The 19,945-nt window shown below is 36.4% G+C and overlaps 2 protein-coding genes across 2 annotated transcripts in view; one reads left to right on the forward strand and one right to left on the reverse strand.

Annotated features, from left to right (window-relative positions):
• lonp1 (lon peptidase 1, mitochondrial) overlaps positions 1-15,873 on the forward strand; it is a 19,570-nt gene extending 3,697 nt beyond the window's left edge. The window contains exons 2-18 of the mRNA XM_079891043.1: positions 1-28; positions 99-218; positions 301-559; positions 2,604-2,665; positions 2,744-2,873; positions 2,945-3,028; positions 3,777-3,997; positions 5,177-5,315; positions 5,402-5,580; positions 6,567-6,654; positions 7,012-7,134; positions 8,727-8,843; positions 11,097-11,237; positions 11,314-11,479; positions 12,616-12,836; positions 13,520-13,684; positions 15,693-15,873. The exon at positions 1-28 is cut by the window's left edge and continues 61 nt beyond it. Coding sequence (XP_079747169.1) covers positions 1-28; positions 99-218; positions 301-559; positions 2,604-2,665; positions 2,744-2,873; positions 2,945-3,028; positions 3,777-3,997; positions 5,177-5,315; positions 5,402-5,580; positions 6,567-6,654; positions 7,012-7,134; positions 8,727-8,843; positions 11,097-11,237; positions 11,314-11,479; positions 12,616-12,836; positions 13,520-13,684; positions 15,693-15,842 — 2,393 coding nt within the window. The 3' untranslated portion in view covers positions 15,843-15,873. The remainder of the gene's footprint in view (positions 29-98; positions 219-300; positions 560-2,603; positions 2,666-2,743; positions 2,874-2,944; positions 3,029-3,776; positions 3,998-5,176; positions 5,316-5,401; positions 5,581-6,566; positions 6,655-7,011; positions 7,135-8,726; positions 8,844-11,096; positions 11,238-11,313; positions 11,480-12,615; positions 12,837-13,519; positions 13,685-15,692) is intronic.
• A 1,440-nt stretch (positions 15,874-17,313) lies between these two features.
• rpl36 (ribosomal protein L36) lies at positions 17,314-19,945 on the reverse strand. The gene is made up of 4 exons (XM_079891433.1): positions 19,837-19,945; positions 19,332-19,426; positions 18,678-18,812; positions 17,314-17,442 (listed from the first exon to the last, which is right to left on the reverse strand). Exons 2-4 carry the CDS (start codon positions 19,422-19,424, stop codon positions 17,353-17,355), a joined length of 318 nt encoding a protein of 105 aa, XP_079747559.1. The 5' UTR covers positions 19,425-19,426; positions 19,837-19,945; the 3' UTR covers positions 17,314-17,352.

Here is a 19,945-nt window from a genome sequence, read left to right on the forward strand (position 1 = left end):
CAGGTGTGTTCCTGAAGAAAGATGACAGGTAAGTGATTGTGTGTTTGATATAACGACTGTAAGTTGATGTTGCGCTGATTGTGGCGTTTATTTCCCAGTAACGAGTCGGATGTGGTGGAGAGTCTGGATGCCGTTTATCACACCGGAACATTCGTGCAGATCCACGAGATGCAGGATCTCGGAGACAAACTCCGTATGATTGTGATGGGACACAGAAGGTGACGCTCGCAATCACAGCTTTGAAAATGGCGTTCTCAGGAAAGTTGACCTCTGACCTTTTTCCCCCTCATGGTCTCCCAGAATCCGCATCAGTAAGCAGCTGGATGTTGAGCCGGAGGAGCCGGCGTCCCTGGAGCTGGAGGCGGAAGGCGAGCCGCCCAAAGCCGTGCGCCGGAAGCAGAAACGTTCCCGCAAGGATCCGGCGTCTCCGGCCGAGGCCATGGAGGAGAAGGTGCGGGAGGCGGAGCTTGTGGTGGAGGCGCTTCCTCTTCCCAGCGTTCTCATGGTGGAGGTGGACAACGTGATCCACGAGGAATTCCAGGTCACAGAAGAAGTCAAGGTCAGCCTTACTTAGGAATGCAATTTCGGCCAATACCGATAATTCCTTATATTTGAAAGCCGAATACCGATAATTCCTTATATTTGAAAGCCGATTACCGTTAATTCTTATTATTTGAAAGCCGATAAGCGATAATTCTTTATATTTGAAAGCCGATTACAGTTAATTCTTTATATTTGAAAGCCGATTACAGTTAATTCTTCATATTTGAAAGCCGATAACGATAATTCTTTATATTTGAAAGCCGATAACGATAATTTCTTATATTTGAAAGCCGATTACCGTTAATTCTTTATATTTGAAAGCCGACAACCGATAATTCTTTATATTTGAAAGCCGATAACGATAATTTCTTATATTTGAAAGCCGATTACCGTTAATTCTTTATATTTGAAAGCCGATAGCCGATAATTTCTTATATTTGAAAGCCGATTACCGTTAATTCTTTATATTTGAAAGCCGATAACGATAATTCCTTATATTTGAAAGCCGATTACCGTTAATTCTTATTATTTGAAAGCCGATAAGCGATAATTCTTTATATTTGAAAGCCGATTACAGTTAATTCTTTATATTTGAAAGCCGATTACAGTTAATTCTTCATATTTGAAAGCCGATAACGATAATTCTTTATATTTGAAAGCTGATAAGCGATAATTCTTTATATTTGAAAGCCGATTACCGTTAATTCTTATTATTTGAAAGCTGATAAGCGATAATTCTTTATATTTGAAAGCCGATAAGCGATAATTCTTTATATTTGAAAGCCGATTACAGTTAATTCTTCATATTTGAAAGCCGATTACCGTTAATTCTTATTATTTGAAAGCTGATAAGCGATAATTCTTTATATTTGAAAGCTGATAAGCGATAATTCTTTATATTTGAAAGCCGATTACAGTTAATTCTTTATATTTGAAAGCCGATAACGATAATTCTTTATATTTGAAAGCCGATAAGCGATAATTCTTTATATTTGAAAGCCGATTACCGTTAATTCTTTATATTTGAAAGCCGATAGCCGATAATTTCTTATATTTGAAAGCCGATTACAGTTAATTCTTTATATTTAAAAGCCGATAACGATAATTTCTTATATTTGAAAGCCGATTACTGTTAATTCTTTATATTTGAAAGCCGATAGCCGATAATTTCTTATATTTGAAAGCCGATTACAGTTAATTCTTTATATTTGAAAGCCGATAACGATAATTTCTTATATTTGAAAGCCGATTACCGTTAATTCTTTATATTTGAAAGCTGATAACCGATAATTTATTATATTTGAAAGCTGATAACCGATAATTTATTATATTTGAAAGCCGATAACCGATAATTTATTATATTTGAAAGCCGATAACTGATAATTTATTATATTTGAAAGCCGATAACCGATAATTTATTATATTTGAAAGCCGATAACCGATAATTCTTTATATTTGAAAGCCGATAACCGATAATTCTTTATATTTGAAAGCCGATAACCGATAATTCTTTATATTTGAAAGCCGATAACTGATAATTTATTATATTTGAAAGCTGATAACCGATAATTTATTATATTTGAAAGCCGATAACTGATAATTTATTATATTTGAAAGCCGATAACTGATAATTTATTATATTTGAAAGCCGATGACTGATAATTTATTATATTTGAAAGCCGATAACTGATAATTTTTTATATTTGAAAGCCGATAACTGATAATTTATTATATTTGAAAGCTGATAACCGATATATTGGTCGATAAATCTAAATCAAAATTTTTATATAACCAAAAGAATTTTTATATAAACAAAATTCTAACCATTAAAATAATTTAGTACTTCAGCTTAAAAAAATTAAAAGTATCTTAATTTATTCTATTTAAATTGACCTCTATTATTATAATTTTTTGGAGTAGCAAATTTTTTTAATGGTTTTAGTTAATGATAATAACCCTGGTTCAGTATGCTAAGCATTTTCCAACATATCAGAAAGACATTTATGCATTTATCCAAAGCGACTCAGAATCACAGCACACGTTGTGTTGTTTTACATCAGGCCCTGACGGCTGAGATCGTCAAGACCATACGTGACATCATCGCTCTGAACCCACTGTACAGGTAAGAGAGGTGAAAGAGGCTGTTTAAAACCGCATGCTAAGGGAGATCAGTGTGTTTATCTGTGCGTGTGTTTGCCAGAGAGTCTGTGCTCCAGATGATGCAGGCTGGGCAGAGAGTAGTGGATAACCCTATTTACCTGAGCGACATGGGGGCGGCGCTGACCGGGGCCGATTCGCACGAGCTGCAGGACGTCCTGGAGGAAACAAACGTACGTTTACCACCCCCGAAACCCAGTCTCAGAACGTCAATGTGTGTCTAACAGAAGAACTGTCGTTACAGATTCCCAAACGACTCTACAAAGCCCTTTCTCTGCTGAAGAAGGAATACGAACTGAGTAAACTACAGCAGCGTCTCGGGAGAGAGGTGAGGACACGTTCCTGACTGGCGTTGGGAGTCGAAAATAGCGAAATCGGATAATTACTTATCGATTCCTTTGTGAGCATTTCAATATGTGTATAATAACTATATTGGGCAACTCTTAAAGTGACAGCAGGCTAATATTCCTGCTGCCATCTTTATAATAACTCTAATCAAACAACAAAAGACAGAGAAAATTCACTCGTTTTTGACTGAATAACTTTTGTAACGATATTTGTAATGTATATTTTATTTATAAAGTGCAGTGTTATTGTATATTTGATCACAGTTTCTGTATCTGGACACCTGGAAATCTTAAAAACAATGTTTATTTCAATCATATCTTTGTTCAGTTGTGTCTATTAGTTGCGATTGATAATTTTTTATTAATTCTTTTTTAATTAATAATGTCTTTAATAATGCTTTGCATTTATATTAGTTCGGCTAGTTGTTTTTCTATGGTGTTTTTAAACCTCAGGCAAGCGTTCCTTGTGTAAGTGTTCTTTCGCCTGTTGATTTTTGTTCATGATATTCAGCTACAATTGAATGTTTAGAAATAAGACTAAATGTGGACTAAATGTGGATGATATCTGTTTTTAGGTTTTTTTTGTGTTTTTTTTACGTTATTGGAATCGAAATTAGGAATCAATAAGCATAATCGAAATTGTTAAAATTCAAACGATACCCAACCCTGTTTGTCACACACTGTTGCTTATTCACCGATTTCCGCTGGCCTGCTGGTTTTGATGCTCAGGTGGAGGAGAAGATCAAGCAGACGCACAGGAAGTACCTCCTCCAGGAGCAGCTGAAGATCATTAAGAAGGAGCTCGGCCTGGAGAAAGAGGACAAAGACGCCATTGAGGAGAAGTTCAGGGAGAGGTTGAAGGATCGCACCGTACCTCAGCACATCATGGAGGTTATCAACGAGGAGCTGAACAAACTGGGGCTGTTAGATAACCACTCCTCAGAGTTCAAGTAAGGAGGTCATCATTGTTATAAACAGATTTAGTCTATGAATACTGTACCGTTTCTTCTTAAAGGATTAGTTCACTTCAGAATTAAAATTTCCTGATGATTTACTCCCCCCACGTCATCTGAGGTGTTCATGTCTTTCTTTCTTCAGTTGAAAAGAAATGAAGGTTTTTGAGGAAAACGTTCCAGGGTTTTTCTCCATATAGTGACTTCAATGGGGTCCAACGGGTTTGAAGGTCCAAATGTGAGTTTCAGTGCAGCTTCAAAGTCTCGACACGATCCAGCCGAGGAATAAGAGTCTTATCTAGACAAACCATCCGCCATTTTATAACAAACATAAACATTTATATACTTTTTAACCACAAATGCTAGTCTAGCACTGGCTGTGATGCGACACACATTACATAATCAGGTTGAAAGGTCAAGCGGGACGTAGGAGAAAGAACCGACCTAGTGTTTACAAAGCAAACGTTCAAGACTAAGACAAATGGCCTTTACAAATTTTTTTTTAAAGAAAAGATAAAACAACGATGTCGGATGCAGAGTTTTTCGCCCTACTCTACATTTCTGAACCGGAACATGCTTGACCTTTCAACGTGATTATGTAATGCGTGTCGCATCACAGCCAGTGCTAGACGAGCATTTGTGATTAAAAAGTATATAAATGTTTATTTCTGTTATAAAATGGCGGATGGTTTGTCTAGATAAGACTCTTATTCCTCGGCTGGATCGTGTCGAGACTTTGAAGCTGCACTGAAACTCACATTTGGACCTTCGACCCGTTGGACCCCATTGAAGTCACTATATGGAGAAAAACCCTGGAATGTTTTGCGCAAAAACCTTCATTTCTTTACGACTGAAGAAAGAAAGACATGAACGTCTTGGATGACGTGGGGGGGGAGTAAATTATCAGGAAATTTTAATTCTGAAGTGAACTAATTCTTTAATATCCATTAAAATGCCCAAGAAGCTGAAAACCCAACTAAAACCAGCTTAAGATGGTTGGACATGGACTCTACCTGGTCATTAGCTGCTTTATATGGTTTATCAGTGGTAGACCATCGAAGTCCAGCAGCAAACCAGCTGCCATGTTCCACAAAGCAGTTTGACCTCCATAAAATGGTATTTCCCTCATTCAAACTTTGATCCTTCTCCCCCCCCCCCCCCCATTAAAATCCCCAGCGTCACCCGTAACTACTTAGATTGGCTGACCTCCATGCCGTGGGGAACCAACAGTGTGGAAAACCTGGAGTTGGTCCGAGCCAAAGAGGTGTTGGAAGAGGACCACTACGGAATGGATGACGTCAAGAAACGCATTCTGGTAAAGATCAAGCATAAGCGCCTCAATCTTACAAAGTACGCTTACAAATCCTATTAATTAATCCTGGTGCTTGTTCATTCCTGCAGGAGTTCATAGCGGTAAGCCAGCTTAAAGGCAGCACACAGGGAAAGATCTTGTGTTTCTATGGCCCTCCTGGAGTCGGCAAGACCAGCATCGCCCGCTCAATCGCCAGAGCTCTTAATCGCGAATACTTCCGCTTTAGTGTGGGAGGAATGACGGATGTGGCGGAGATTAAAGGCCACAGGTGAGTGATGTGTGTGAGGCCACGCCCACCAGCTGTGATGTCATGCATGAACATTTGTGTCAATTCAATTCAGTTCAAGTCAAGTCAATTCAAGTCAATTCAAGTCAATTCAAGTCAGTTCAAGTCAGTTCAAGTCAATTCAATTAAAATTCAATTCAAGTCGTCAAGTCAATTCAAATCAAATCAAGTCAAATCAATTCAGTTCAAGTCAATTCAAGTCGTCAAGTCAATTCAAGTCAAATTCAATTCAGTTCAAGTCAATTCAAGTAAAATCAATTCAAGTCAATTCAGTTCAAGTCAATTCAGTTCAAGTCAATTCAGTTCAAGTCAATTCAGTTCAAGTCAATTCAGTTCAAGTCAGTTCAAGTCAAGTCAAGTCAAATCAAGTCGTCAAGTCAATTCAAGTCAAGTCAAGTCAAATCAAGTCGTCAAGTCAATTCAAGTCAAGTCAAATTCAATTCAAGTCAAGTCAATTCAATTCAATTCAGTTCAAGACAATTCAAGTCAATTCAAGTCAATTCAATTCAAGTCAATTCAAGTAAATTCAATTCAATTCAGTTCAAGTCAATTCAAGTCAATTCAATTCAAGTCGTCAAGTCAATTTAAGTCAAATTCAATTCAGTTCAAGTCAATTCAAGTCAAGTCAATTCAAGTCAAATCAATTCTAGTCAAATCAATTCAATTCAAATTCAAGTCAATTCAAATTCAAGTCAATTCAAGTCAAGTCAATTCAGTTCAATTCAGTTCAAGTCAATTCAGTTCAAGTCAATTCAATTCAAGTCAAGTCAAATCAAGTCGTTTATTACTGTCATGTGTAAAAGTTACCAAGTTTTTACTAACACTAACATAAGTGTTGACATCAGTGTTGATTAAACATTAGTGTTGAACAATCTTACGGCATTGGGGTAGAAACCATTCCTGCATCTACAATTCTTTTCAAGCTCTTAGTACGCAGTTCTGTGTGTGATTGTGTTCGTGCATTGCAGGAGAACATATGTTGGTGCAATGCCTGGAAAGATCATCCAGTGCCTGAAGAAAACTAAGACTGAAAACCCACTGGTCCTTATTGATGAGGTATGAATAAGGAAAGCGAAATCTTTGTCATTGTTTCCTTTCAATGGTTTAAGTTTCCACAGTTATTGCGTGTGCTTTACTTTATTTGTACCATTTTGTTATATTAGTTTATTTTTTATTTATCTATTTACCTTTTTTAGAATTTTAAAGATAATAAAGAAAGATATTGTTTTGAAAAGTGCGATCTCTGATTGTAGTCCTTGAAAAAAACTAAAAATTAGTGCTTAAAGTCATTGAAAGTCCTAAAATTAAATTTTAAAGTGTGTGTACGAACCCTGAATAACCGTGATCCTGACTCTGTTGTTCTCTCGGTGTGTTGGGATAACTTTGCTGAGTTCATCTCTCTGTGTTGTGCAGGTTGATAAGATAGGTCGAGGCTACCAGGGCGACCCGTCTTCTGCGCTACTGGAGCTTTTAGATCCAGAACAGAACGCTAACTTTCTCGACCACTACCTGGATGTGCCTGTCGACCTGTCTAAGGTGTGAACTAGCCAAAATACACATTTGTTGGAAGAATACTATGGTTTTATTTAGGGTTTGAAATTAACACCCGTCTAATGCGGGTAAAAATCAATTGTGGCGGATAACTTTCTTTGGCGGAAGTTCGTGTAAGGCAAATCTGAGCAGATTTAGTGCAAATTCTCGTGAGTCATCATGATATATTAAATACGGCGTATTGCGCAGAATCTGCTCATATCTGGCTTACTTGAACACACACGTCACTACACAACAAATAACGGCACGCTTGTTCATTTGCATTGAAGCAATAGTGAAGATTAAAAAGCATTTGGTGAACAGAAAAGACATTGATATTTATCAACATCCTACATTTTTTCTGATGTTCTTTATCCTGTATTGATCTGTCCACCTAAAACACATTTTTGGAGATGAGGATGAAAGAGGAAGAGAGGAGATGCTGGATGACAGGATTTTGTTTGAATAAGAAATGAATGTATGAAATACAAATTTGATAATATATACACTACCGGTCACATTTTTTTTGGATCTGTAAGATTTTTAATGTTTTTAAAAGAAGTCTCTTCTGCTCAAGGCTGCATTTATTTGATTAAAAATACACAAAAACAACAGTAATATTGTGAAATATTATTAAAATTTAAAATAACTGTTTTCTATGTGAATATATAGTATAGTGTAATTTATTCCTGTGATCAAAGCATCATTACTCCAGTCTTCAGTGTCACATGATCCTTCAGAAATCATTCTAATATGATGATTTGATGCTCAAGAAACATTTATGATTATTATCAATGATGAAAACAGTTATTTACATTTTTATCTCAGGATTCTTTGATGAATAAACATTTCAAAAGAACAGCATTAATCTGAAATAGAAGCTTTTGTAACATTAAACACTAGCGTTCAAAAGTTTGGGGTCATTTTTATTTTATTTTTTGGGGAAATAAATAAAAGAAATCAATACTTTTATCCATCAAGGATGAGTTAAACTGATCAAAAGTTACAGTAAAGACATTTATAATGTTACAAAAGCTTCTATTTCAGATTAATGCTGTTCTTCTGAACTTTCTATTCATCAAAGAATCCTGAAAATAAAAATGTAAATAACTGTTTTCAACATTGATAATAATCATAAATGTTTCTTGAGCATCAAATCATCATATTAGAGTGATTTGTGAAGGATCATGTGACACTGAAGACTGGAGTAATGATGCTTTGATCACAGGAATAAATTACACTTTTCTATATATTCACATAGAAAACAGTTATTTTAAATTGTCATAATATTTAAGAATATTACTGTTTTTTGTTGTTGTATTTTTTTTTAATCAAATAAATGCAGTCCTGAGCAGAAGAGACTTCTTTTAAAAACATTAAAAATCTTACCGATCCAAAGCTTTTGACCGGTAGTGTATATATAAACTGTGACGTAGTTAATCTACCTCATTTCTTTTTTCTTTTTTGTCCAGTAGAAGTTCTGAATGGCCGGTAACTTCAGTTAAAAATGTAGAAGCCAAATTGGCCAGTGAGTGAAAAAGTTAAATATCAAACACTGGTATTATTGTTCCTACATTGGTGTTTCCTTTGGGTTTCAGGTGCTTTTCATTTGTACGGCCAATGTCCTCGACACCATCCCTGAACCCCTTAGAGACCGAATGGAAATGATCAATGTATCAGGCTACGTTGCTCAGGAGAAACTGGCTATTGCGGAGGTACGTTCACATGGTCTTTTTTCCTGAAAATCATCAACACGTTTTATTTTTTGGGGTCACCTCGACAATCTGAGTCTGGCATTATGGGTAAAGCTTAAAGCCGCCAACTGGAAGGTTGCTGGTTCAAGACCAGTAGTTAATAAGCCATAACTCCTAAAGATGGTTGTGCACAGATTATACTTGGCCATTGGTGGACCAGGTTTTGACCTGGGAGACCATCTTAAACCAGCAGCAAAGTTGGCAAAACCCAGCAAAAACCAGTTATACATAGTTTCTAGAGATGCGCGGTTGGCGGTTACAGCCGCGGACTCCGCGGATCGGGCGGATGACGTGACGAAAAATAATATTTTAATTAAATTCGGGCGGGTGGCGGGTGGTTGAACCAAACAAATGAACCAATCAAATGAAAAATATATGTATACATTCAGAGGATGGCGGGCGGGTGCGGTTTTGAAAATTGGTCAAAAACGTTGGTGCGGATGGATGGCGGACGGATGATGAGTTTTGTGATGCAGTTGCGGATGAAATAATAACCCATCCGCGCATCTCTAATAGTTTCTACTTGGTCATTAGCTGAACTAGATGGTTGATCAGTTGGACTACAAACTGGTTGACCTGCTTTTGACCTGCTGGACCATCTTAAACCAGCAACAAAGTAGGCAAAACCCAGCTGAAACCAGTTTAAGATGATTGTACATGGGTTTTACCTGGTCATTAGCTGCTTTATATGGTTTATCAGTTGGACTACAAACTGGTGGACCTGGTTTTGACATGGTAGACCATCTTAAATCAGCAATTAAAGTTGACAAAACCCAATTAAAACCAGTTTAAGATGATTGTACATGGGTTTTACCTGGTCATTAGCTGCTTTAGATGGTTTATCAGTTGGACTACAAACTGGTGGACCTGGTTTTGACATGGTAGACCATCTTAAATCAGCAATTAAAGTTGACAAAACCCAATTAAAACCAGTTTAAGATGATTGTACATGGGTTTTACCTGGTCATTAGCTGCTTTAGATGGTTTATCAGTTGGACTACAAACTGGTGGACCTGGTTTTGACATGGTAGACCATCTTAAATCAGCAATTAAAGTTGACAAAACCCAATTAAAACCAGTTTAAGATGATTGTACATGGGTTTTACCTGGTCATTAGCTGCTTTAGATGGTTTATCAGTTGGACTACAAACTGGTGGACCTGGTTTTGACATGGTAGACCATCTTAAATCAGCAATTAAAGTTGACAAAACCCAATTAAAACCAGTTTAAGATGATTGTACATGGGTTTTACCTGGTCATTAGCTGCTTTAGATGGTTTATCAGTTGGACTACAAACTGGTGGACCTGGTTTTGACATGGTAGACCATCTTAAATCAGCAATTAAAGTTGACAAAACCCAATTAAAACCAGTTTAAGATGATTGTACATGGGTTTTACCTGGTCATTAGCTGCTTTAGATGGTTTATCAGTTGGATTACAAGCTGGTTGATCTAGTTTTGACATGGTAGACCACCTTAAACCAGCAGAAAGGTTGACAAAACCCAGCTAAAACCAGTTTAAGATGATTGTACATGGGTTTTACCTGGTCATTAGCTGCTTTAGATGGTTTATCAGTGGGACTACAAATTGGTGGACCAGGTTTTGACATGGTAGACCACCTTAAACCAGCAGAAAGGTTGACAAAACCCAGCTAAAACCAGTTGTACATAGTTTCTACCTGGTCAGAACTGAACTAGATGGTTAATCAGTTGGACTACAAACTGGTGGACCAGGTTTTGACATGGTGGACCACCTTAAACCAGCATCAAAGTTGACAAAACCCAATTAAAACCAGCTTAAGATGATTGTACATGGGTTTTACCTGGTCATTAGCTGCTTTAGATGGTTTATCAGTTGGACTACAAGCTGGTTGATCTAGTTTTGACATGGTAGACCACCTTAAACCAGCAGAAAGGTTGACAAAACCCAGCTAAAACCAGTTGAACATAGTTTTTACCTGGTCAGAACTGAACTAGATGGTTAATCAGTTGGACTACAAACTGGTGGACCTGGTTTTGACATGGTAGACCACCTTAAACCAGCAGAAAGGTTGACAAAACCCAGCTGAAACCATCTTGATATAGTCAATGCATCAGGTTATGTTGCTGAGGAGAAACTGGCCGTCCCTGACGCTAGAAGTCACTTCCAAAGAGTTCGTTCCACTGGATGCATTGAAGTCGGCATCAAACTTTCCTGGTTTTTGTGCCCCCACAGAGATACCTGGTTCCCCAGTTGCGATCTCTATGCGGGCTGGACGAGCAGAAGGCCAGAATAACCCCCGAGGCCCTGAGCGTGCTCATCAGACAGTACTGTCGGGAGAGCGGCGTCAGGAACCTGCAGAAGCAAGTCGAGAAGGTTCAGCAGATTCATTATTTACTCAGATTCAGGATTGTTATTTCTGAGCGTCCTGCTGAGCTCTGTACCTCCACAGGTGTTCAGGAAAGTGGCGTTTCGGATCGTCAGCGGCGAGGGATCGGAGGTCAGCGTCACTTCGGAAAACCTCCAGGATTTCGTGGGGAAGCCCATCTTCACTGTGGACCGGATGTATGACGTCACGCCGCCGGGAGTCGTCATGGGCCTGGCCTGGACCGCAATGGGTGAGCGCTCAAACTCGGTTTACTCATTCCCAGATTCGACTATGAATAGTTTAGTGCAGTTTTGGTTTTAAGGTTCTCTGATGTTGGCTAATGGTCACATGACATGAAGGTCTCGTTTAGTAAGTGTGTTATTTTTATCGTTTTTATTTTAGAATTATATAATTATTTTAATTTTCCATTTTTAGTCAGCGATTTTATTTTGCCATTTTTATGTTTACATTTATATTTTGATTCACTTTTTAAAGTCATGTATTTTAATTTGACATTTTTATGACGTAATTCATTCTTAGTTGGTGCTTTGCTTTGACTTGTGTTTATCTTTACATTTTTGTTTTTATTATTTATTCATCGTTTAGTTGGTGCCTTATTTTGATTTGTTTTTATTTTTAAATGACTTATGTACATTTTTATGATATATTCATTCTTTGTTTGTGCTTTGTTTCATTTTTATATTAAAATGATTTACTTATTGTAATTTTTCATTTTTATAATTTAATTTATGGTTAATGGTGCTTTATTTGTTTTTATCTTAAAATTATTTATTTTAATTTTATATTTTTATGATCTGATTTTTAGTTAGTGCTTTATTTGAATTAGTTTTATTTTATAATTTAATACAATTTTAGTGGGTGCTATAACACTATTTAATTTTTTTTATGATTTAATAAATTTTTAGTTAGTTCTTTATGTTGGTTTGCTCTATTTTAGCACAATTTATTTTATAATTTAATTACATTTTAAGTTGGTGCTTTTTGACATTTTAATACTATATACGTTTTGTTTTTTAGTTAGCGCATTATTTTGACTATAACAATTTATTTATTGTTATTTTTCATTTTTATAATTTAATTAGTTTTATTAGTGCTATATTTGTTTTTATCTTAAAATTATGAATTTTAAAAAAATATATTTTTATGATTTCATTTTTAGTTAGTGCTTTATTTTCGTTTGCTTTATTTTAACATAATTTACTTTTATAATTTAATTAAATTTCAGCTGGTGCTTTTTGACATTTTAATACTATATACATTTTTACTGTTTATTTTTTTATTTTTTGTTTTTTTCTCCCCTATTTTTACCACTTTAATGGATCATTAGCTTCAGCATTCTCTCATGTGCCCCTGTCCTGTCCTCAGGCGGGTCGACGCTGTTCATCGAGACGTCGATGCGGCGCCCGAGCGATCCGGTGGGCAAAGACGGGCCCAGAGAAGGATCGCTGGAGCTCACGGGACAACTGGGAGACGTCATGAAGGAGAGCGCTAAGATCGCATACACCTTCGCTCGCTCATTCCTCATGAAGAAGCGGCCAGAGAACCAGTTCCTGGTGGGATCCCACATACACCTGCACGTTCCCGAGGTGAAGATCATGTGATTATTCAGCCAAGCCGATAGCAACAATGTGTTTGGTCCAAGCTAGGGATGTGACGGTGAGGATATTCTCCCACCGGTTAATGGACGCGTGACAACACGGTAATACCGGTATCACCGGCGGGGGCTTTTAAATCGCTAATTTAAAAGCGAAAGTAAAATGCGCGAGTCTGCAAGGTCATTCATAATGAGTGTTTTTTGATCTCATGTAAAAGCGTATCTATAGCACGAATTGTTTCTATCGTGCAATTTATACGCAAAAAATATTTTTGCGTGCATATTGATACGCACTGTAAACCCCTTGAGTAGGATTAGTGATGTGGAGTACGTGCGTATTACACGGCATAAAGTGTGTATCACATGCACGTAAAAACTTTTTTTGCAAATAAATTGCACGATAAATCCAATTCGTGCTATAGATACGCATTTACATGAGATCGGGCTGGTTTTTCTATAGGAATGAACTGAAAACGCTTGCTCTGTTCTGCTCGCTCCGCACCCGTGGACACGTGCGCATTTTAGTTTCGCTTTCAAATTAGTGCCAATTTGGGCCAGTTCGACTCGTAATTCGATCGTTACGACATTGTGGTGGCGTTCGTGTGCGTTCGACTCGTAAATACGATCTTTACGACATTGTTTTACACAGTGTGTGTGTGTTGTTGGTGTGCTCAGGGAGCGACTCCTAAAGACGGGCCGAGCGCGGGCGTCACGATCATCACGGCACTGCTGTCTCTGGCTCTCGACGCCCCGGCCCGGCAGAACCTGGCCATGACCGGAGAAGTGTCCCTGACCGGGAAGATCCTGCCGGTGGGGGGGATCAAGGAGAAGACCATCGCGGTGAGTTACTGGGGGTTAACTGCCTTAGTGTGTGTGTGTGTGTGTGTGTGTGTGTGTGGATCAAGGAGAAGACCATTGTTGTGAGTTACTGGGGGTTAAAGGGATAGTTCACTTTGAAATTAAATGTTGGTATGTTTTAGCTTACCTCAAGGGCATCCAAGATGTAGGTGTCTTTTTACACATTGATGGCCTAAGACACGAAACGAGCGGTTTGTGTGAGAAAATGAACAGTATTTATATCGTTTTTAACTCTTATACACAGCCACGTCCTAGTGTATATATATATCTATGCACCAGTCTGCGCACACGTCACACAGCAGGATGCGCGCGCGCCCTCAGATCACTTGGACGTGGCTGTGTACAAAAGGTAAAAACGATATAAATACTGTTCGTTTTCTCACACAAACCGCTCGTTTCGTGTCTTAGGCCATCAGTGTGTACTTACGATGAGGAATTGTTTAATTTGGACTCTGTGCATGCTCTTTGAGACAGTGACCATAGACCTGCATTATCTGACTGACAGACAAGAACGGTTTGACCTAAAAATATCAAAATTGAAACTACTGCGGAAAAAAAGACACCTACATCTTGGATGCCCTTGAGGTAAGCTAAAACATACCAAAATTTAATTTCAAAGTGAACTATCCCTTTAACTGCCTTAGTGTGTGTGTGTGTGTGTGTGTGTGTTTGTGTGTGTGTGTTTGTGTGGGGATCAAGGAGAAGACCATCGCTGTGAGTTACTGGCCTTCACTCGCTGTGTGTGGAGAGGCCGTCATTAGCACATTAATTATGACATAAAAAAGGCAAAATATTTAGTATGACTTAGTATGACATACTGATTAAGATATTTAAAGTAGTCATACTTTTGACTTGTCAAAACTGATTTTTTTTAAATATAACTTTCATAATTTCAACTTTTTGACATCATTTTGACTGATTTTTCTTAGTATGCCATAATTTTGACTTTTCATCTCATGACATACTAAGTCATATTTATGAGATTAAAAAATCTGTAAAAATGATGACTTTAATGTAATAATTTTGACATGTCAAAACTATGAGTTTTCATAATTTTCATGATTTCAACTTTTTGTCATTATTTTGACTTCAAGATATTTTTTCATCTCATAAATATGACTGTCGTCATTTTGACTTTTCATCTCATAAATTTGATTTCGTTTGTCATTATTTAGACTTTTTTAATCTCATAAATATTACTTAATATTTTTTTCCCCTGTGTGACAGAATGATTGTTTCATTGGGCTAAATTAATTCACTTATTTGGTAACACTTTACAATAAGGTTTTATTAGTTAATATTACTCAACTACATTTGTTAATATGAACAATATTTAATTTATTGATCTCAGTTAATGTTAAAAAACTTGATTTATTCATCGAAAATCACACATTTGTTCAGACATTATGTATGATATACATTAATATGTTATCACTTTACAATAAGGTTCATTAGTTAACATTAGTTAATGTATTAACTAACAATGAGCAATACATTTGTTACAGTATTTATGAATCTCTGTTAATATTAGTTAATAAAAATCCAGCTGTTCATGTTAGTTCACAGTGCATTAACTAATGTTAACAAATACAACCTTTGATTTTAATAACATATTAGGAAGTGTTGAAAATAATATTAACTAAGATTAATAAATCCTGAAGAAGAGCAGTTCATTATTAGTTCATGTTTACTAATGAACCGTATTGTAACCAATATCTTACACAATGTTGCCTTAAAAGTAAATCACTTTTATTTTAAGGATGTTTGATCACAATATCACACATTTGTATAGACAAGATATAAATTATTAATGTATTTAAGCAAGATTGTGATGATACATTTATAGACTTGAACAATACCCGTTCTTGTCTTAGGACAACTTTTAACTTTTTTGATCCACTTCAAATGTTGACTACTGTGTCTGTATATTGTATATTTATACTATAGATGTATACGTGTATTCAGTGAAGTGTGTGTTGTGTTGTGTCAGGCGAAGAGAGCGGGCGTCACCTGTATTCTCCTGCCGGTCGAGAACAAGAAGGATTTCTCGGATCTGGCCGACTACATCACAGAAGGACTGGAAGTGCACTTCGTGGACAACTACAGCCAGATCTTCCCAATCGTGTTCCCGGGACACTGAGCAGTCCCGCCGGTTTATCTCCGTGACCACACACACACACACACACACAGAGAAGCAGGACGAGTCATTCCCCGTGTGAGACTGTTGAATCATGGGACGCGGATCATCATGATCCCTGGAGCGCTGGAGACTCTGTTGCTGCTACTCGAGACTCTACTGAAGATTTTATACTCATAATCTCGTCATATGTGTAAATAACTGCCTTAAACATGTTTCCTCAAATCATTTACAATAAATATATAAATTATGACACGGCTTGTGTGAGTCTCGATCTGGAGAAAATGACTTTCATTTCTGAAATGTCATTCAATTTTATCAATTTTTTTTTAGTGATGTGTGAATTTATTAAAGTTGATATATTTTAATTGTAGTAAATTTCAACTTCATTACAAATACATTTAAATGGATGAAAAACAAGGTTTGTTAATTACAACTTCATAGTTTCTAAGTAGTACGTCAGAATTTTCGTCAATTTCAACTGTTTTCGATCTCAAATTCAACTCTTCTTCTAAAAAATATGATTTAATGACTGAAATTACAACATCAAAATGTAATATGGAATAACACTGGTTAATAAAATTATGCTTTTGTAAATCAATTGTCAAAATTACACATAGCAAGTCATATGAGATCATTTATAATCATGACATACTTGAAATTATAACATACTGTGTCATAATTATTAATTTTTATCTCGTAGGACTTAGTAAGTGTAATTTTGACATCTACACAAAAGTATGATTTTTTTAATCAGTGTTATTCAATATTGCACTTAAAATTGATATTTAAATGGTTGAAAAGGTTCATTAATTTCAGAATATAAACTGTCAAATTCAACTTTTCGTTTGGAAAACATGAAAGTGTAACTGACTCATAAATGAATGTGAATTTTGACTTGGTACGTAATTATTAATTTCTCCAATATGACTTAGTATGTCATAATTGTATCTTTTCTTTCTCATGACTAATTTTGATGATTTGCAAAAGCATGATTTTTTTTAACCGTAGTGTCATTCAAGATTACATTTAAAGTTGATATTTTAATTGTACTAAATTGCAACTTCATTACAAATATGTTTAAATGCATGACAAACGAGTATATTTAGTATATTTATAACGAGTTTCATTAGTATATTTTAGTTGACCATGAATGCTTGTAGACTCATTCAGTAGTGAACATTTCAAAGACAACAGAAATAACCATGAAAATACACAAAGTCCTTAATTCATCGGTATAATTAAATAATTTGATGAATCAGAAAAAAATAAAATAATTATTATATATATATATATATATATATATACACACACACAACCCGTGACCGATGACAAAAAACAGGCACATTTACTCAAGCAACTCTGCATTTGGTTAAACACACTTTGATATGATCCACAGCTTTCCTGCAAACATTCGTTACTCCAGTCGAGCAGAACGATTGACAGGTTCAAATGAAGCACAACACTCCAATGCTTGTTTTTACACATACAAATTTATTTGTCATAATTCAGGCTACTCCTTCTTGGCAGCAGCTTTCCTCATCGCGGCCAGAATGTTGCTGAGCTCCTCACGCTTTCTCTTGGCTCGGATGTGAGTTCCCACCTGTACACACACACACACAATGAGGAAAACCAGACTCAAATCTGCGCATTTAGGCCAATAAAGCAAAGTTTCCATCTCATGTGTTCAAGAGAACAAAATTGTCACTTCCTGGGAAACTGGCACAAAATATCAGTAATGAAACTAAGTTGCTGCAATGAGGCTCTTCATCCCTCCATCATAAATGAGTTGAGTCGCAGACGAAACAAACGCTCATGTTCAGATGTTAAACCTTTTCATTTCAATTAAAACAAATCATTCTGCGTTTCAGAGCCACTAAACCTATATTTGAGATGCTGCGATGTGATTGGTCCACTGGTTAGTCCAGTTATCCAATCACAGCCTCCGCTGAGGAAAAGTCACCCGAGGTTTTGAGGGATTTATCCGGTAAACGTGTCTCTATCCTAGTTTATACGCATGTCTTATCGGATTGAACAATTATCCGTCTCAATTAAGCAAATTCATTCATTCATTTTTAGAATTAATGCGAATCTTACCATTTCCATCTAGAGTTTTTATATGCAATATCCTAAAATGCACTTATGAATAGTTGGATGGAAACAACCAGATCCTGAAGATGCAGAAATTAAACCTGCCGATCAAAATCTGGACTGAATGAAATGGTCCATTTAGTTATTTTTAAAAACTAGTTGTTTTGAAAAACTTTTTTTTATTTCTTTTATAGTATCGTCTAACCAAGTTATGTGCGCGTCTATATCCTATAACTATATAAATAGACAAATCATATAAATACGTTTTGAAGAGTTTTCTTTGAAAGCATCATGAAACCAAGTTAATATTTAAATATATATACACTTTAATACCGAAAAAAAGTATATATATTTTGCTTTTAATCGCGAGGAACTGAATTAACGATTCTCTTCGCGATTAAAAGCAAAATCAATTCACTAACATTCACAAAAAGCGCAGTACTAAAAGTTATTAGACATAAGCTGCAAAAAAAATTTGAAAGAAAAAAAAAAAAAAAAAAAAAAAACGCAATGAGGGAAGAAAAACACCCATGACACCTGAAGCGCACGCTCAGATAATTTATACAGTAAAGACAACGTAGAGTATTTTTTTTATATTCGATTACTGTGGTATTTTGTACCTAAAGCAAAAATCTAAAGCACTAATACATTAAATTTGTATCTTCATATAAGTCAATATGGAATCTCATTTAATTAAAAAGAAAAAAAAAAAGCTAATTTTCCAGGAACTCATGGGGATCAACATACCCTTTTCTTGATGAACTTGAGGGCACGTTTGTCCTTGGACACTTTCAGCAGCTCCATGGCACGCCTCTCATAGGGCGCGAAACCGCACACCTCGCGGATCATGTCGCGCACAAACTTAGTGTGCTTGGTCAGATGCTGAAACGCAACAGCGATGTTACTTTACACACAACTGCACTGGCATATGGTTTATACAGCAGTGCATGATGGGAGAAAGTCACCAAAATGAGTGTAAAATCACATTAACCTGCTAAACGGGGCATAGATCTGAACTTAAATGGTTGTAAGATTGCAGATTGAAAGCAATTTTAAAAAACAGCATAAAAAGTTATAGAAATTAAATGTACTTAACTAAAAATTAAATACAAAACGTTTAACAACAAAATGTGGACTGAAATCGCCAGAAAAATCAAAACCATGCGTCTAGCCGAGTTCTAAATTTAAACTTGACATCTCAAATTTTGTGCGCTAAAAGTAACGTACCGTAGGGGACAATTTCAAAACGGTTTCACGGTAAGAATTTTGACTCAAGTTTTCGAATTAAAATGTGTGACGTGGAAAAACCTATTAATAAAAGTGCGCTACTGTGACACTGGCAGGTAACAGGTTAAATGCTGATTTTAACTACCCAAAACAGTGAAACATGGACTCACTCACCCCTCTCCTGCGACTGTGCTTGGGCTTAGACACGTTTTTGGTCACTGGATGGCCTTTATTAAGGCCAACTGCCATAGGATACCGAATAGCCATCTCTGAGGAGAACAAATGTGATTAAACATACAGATAACGTTACACATGAAAACATGAGAAGCATGTGTGCTATTAGTGGTCTATACAAGAGCTCAAAGTCATTATATATCACCATTTCATGATGAGGGAGAATACAGTTAACATTTTAAACACGTTTCGGGTTTGAAGCTTCCCATATATAGTTCATTTATAATGACAGTGTTTGAGAATCACCTCAGAGTGCTTCACCGCATCCACTCTGAGTGAAACCCTCCAAAACACACAAACATCACGCTAATTGTTCCCAATAATCGCTGGAAATCACTTTAGAAGGTTTATATTTACAAACGCGCTCACATTTGTGATGATTTGAAGTAAGATGTATTAGATACAAATGTGATTTTAATGCTTGCGATTCTCCGGCGATTCATACCTGCGTTTTGCTAATGGCGTCCAAACCGGAAGGACCGCTTCTAGGCGGAAGTTGAACTTTCACACGCGACGAAAAGAGAAGAGTTCGCGGGAAAAACGATTGGCGCCAT

The sequence above is a fragment of the Squalius cephalus genome, assembly GCF_949319135.1.
Source record: "Squalius cephalus genome assembly, chromosome: 13".
Classification (NCBI taxonomy): domain Eukaryota; kingdom Metazoa; phylum Chordata; class Actinopteri; order Cypriniformes; family Leuciscidae; genus Squalius; species Squalius cephalus.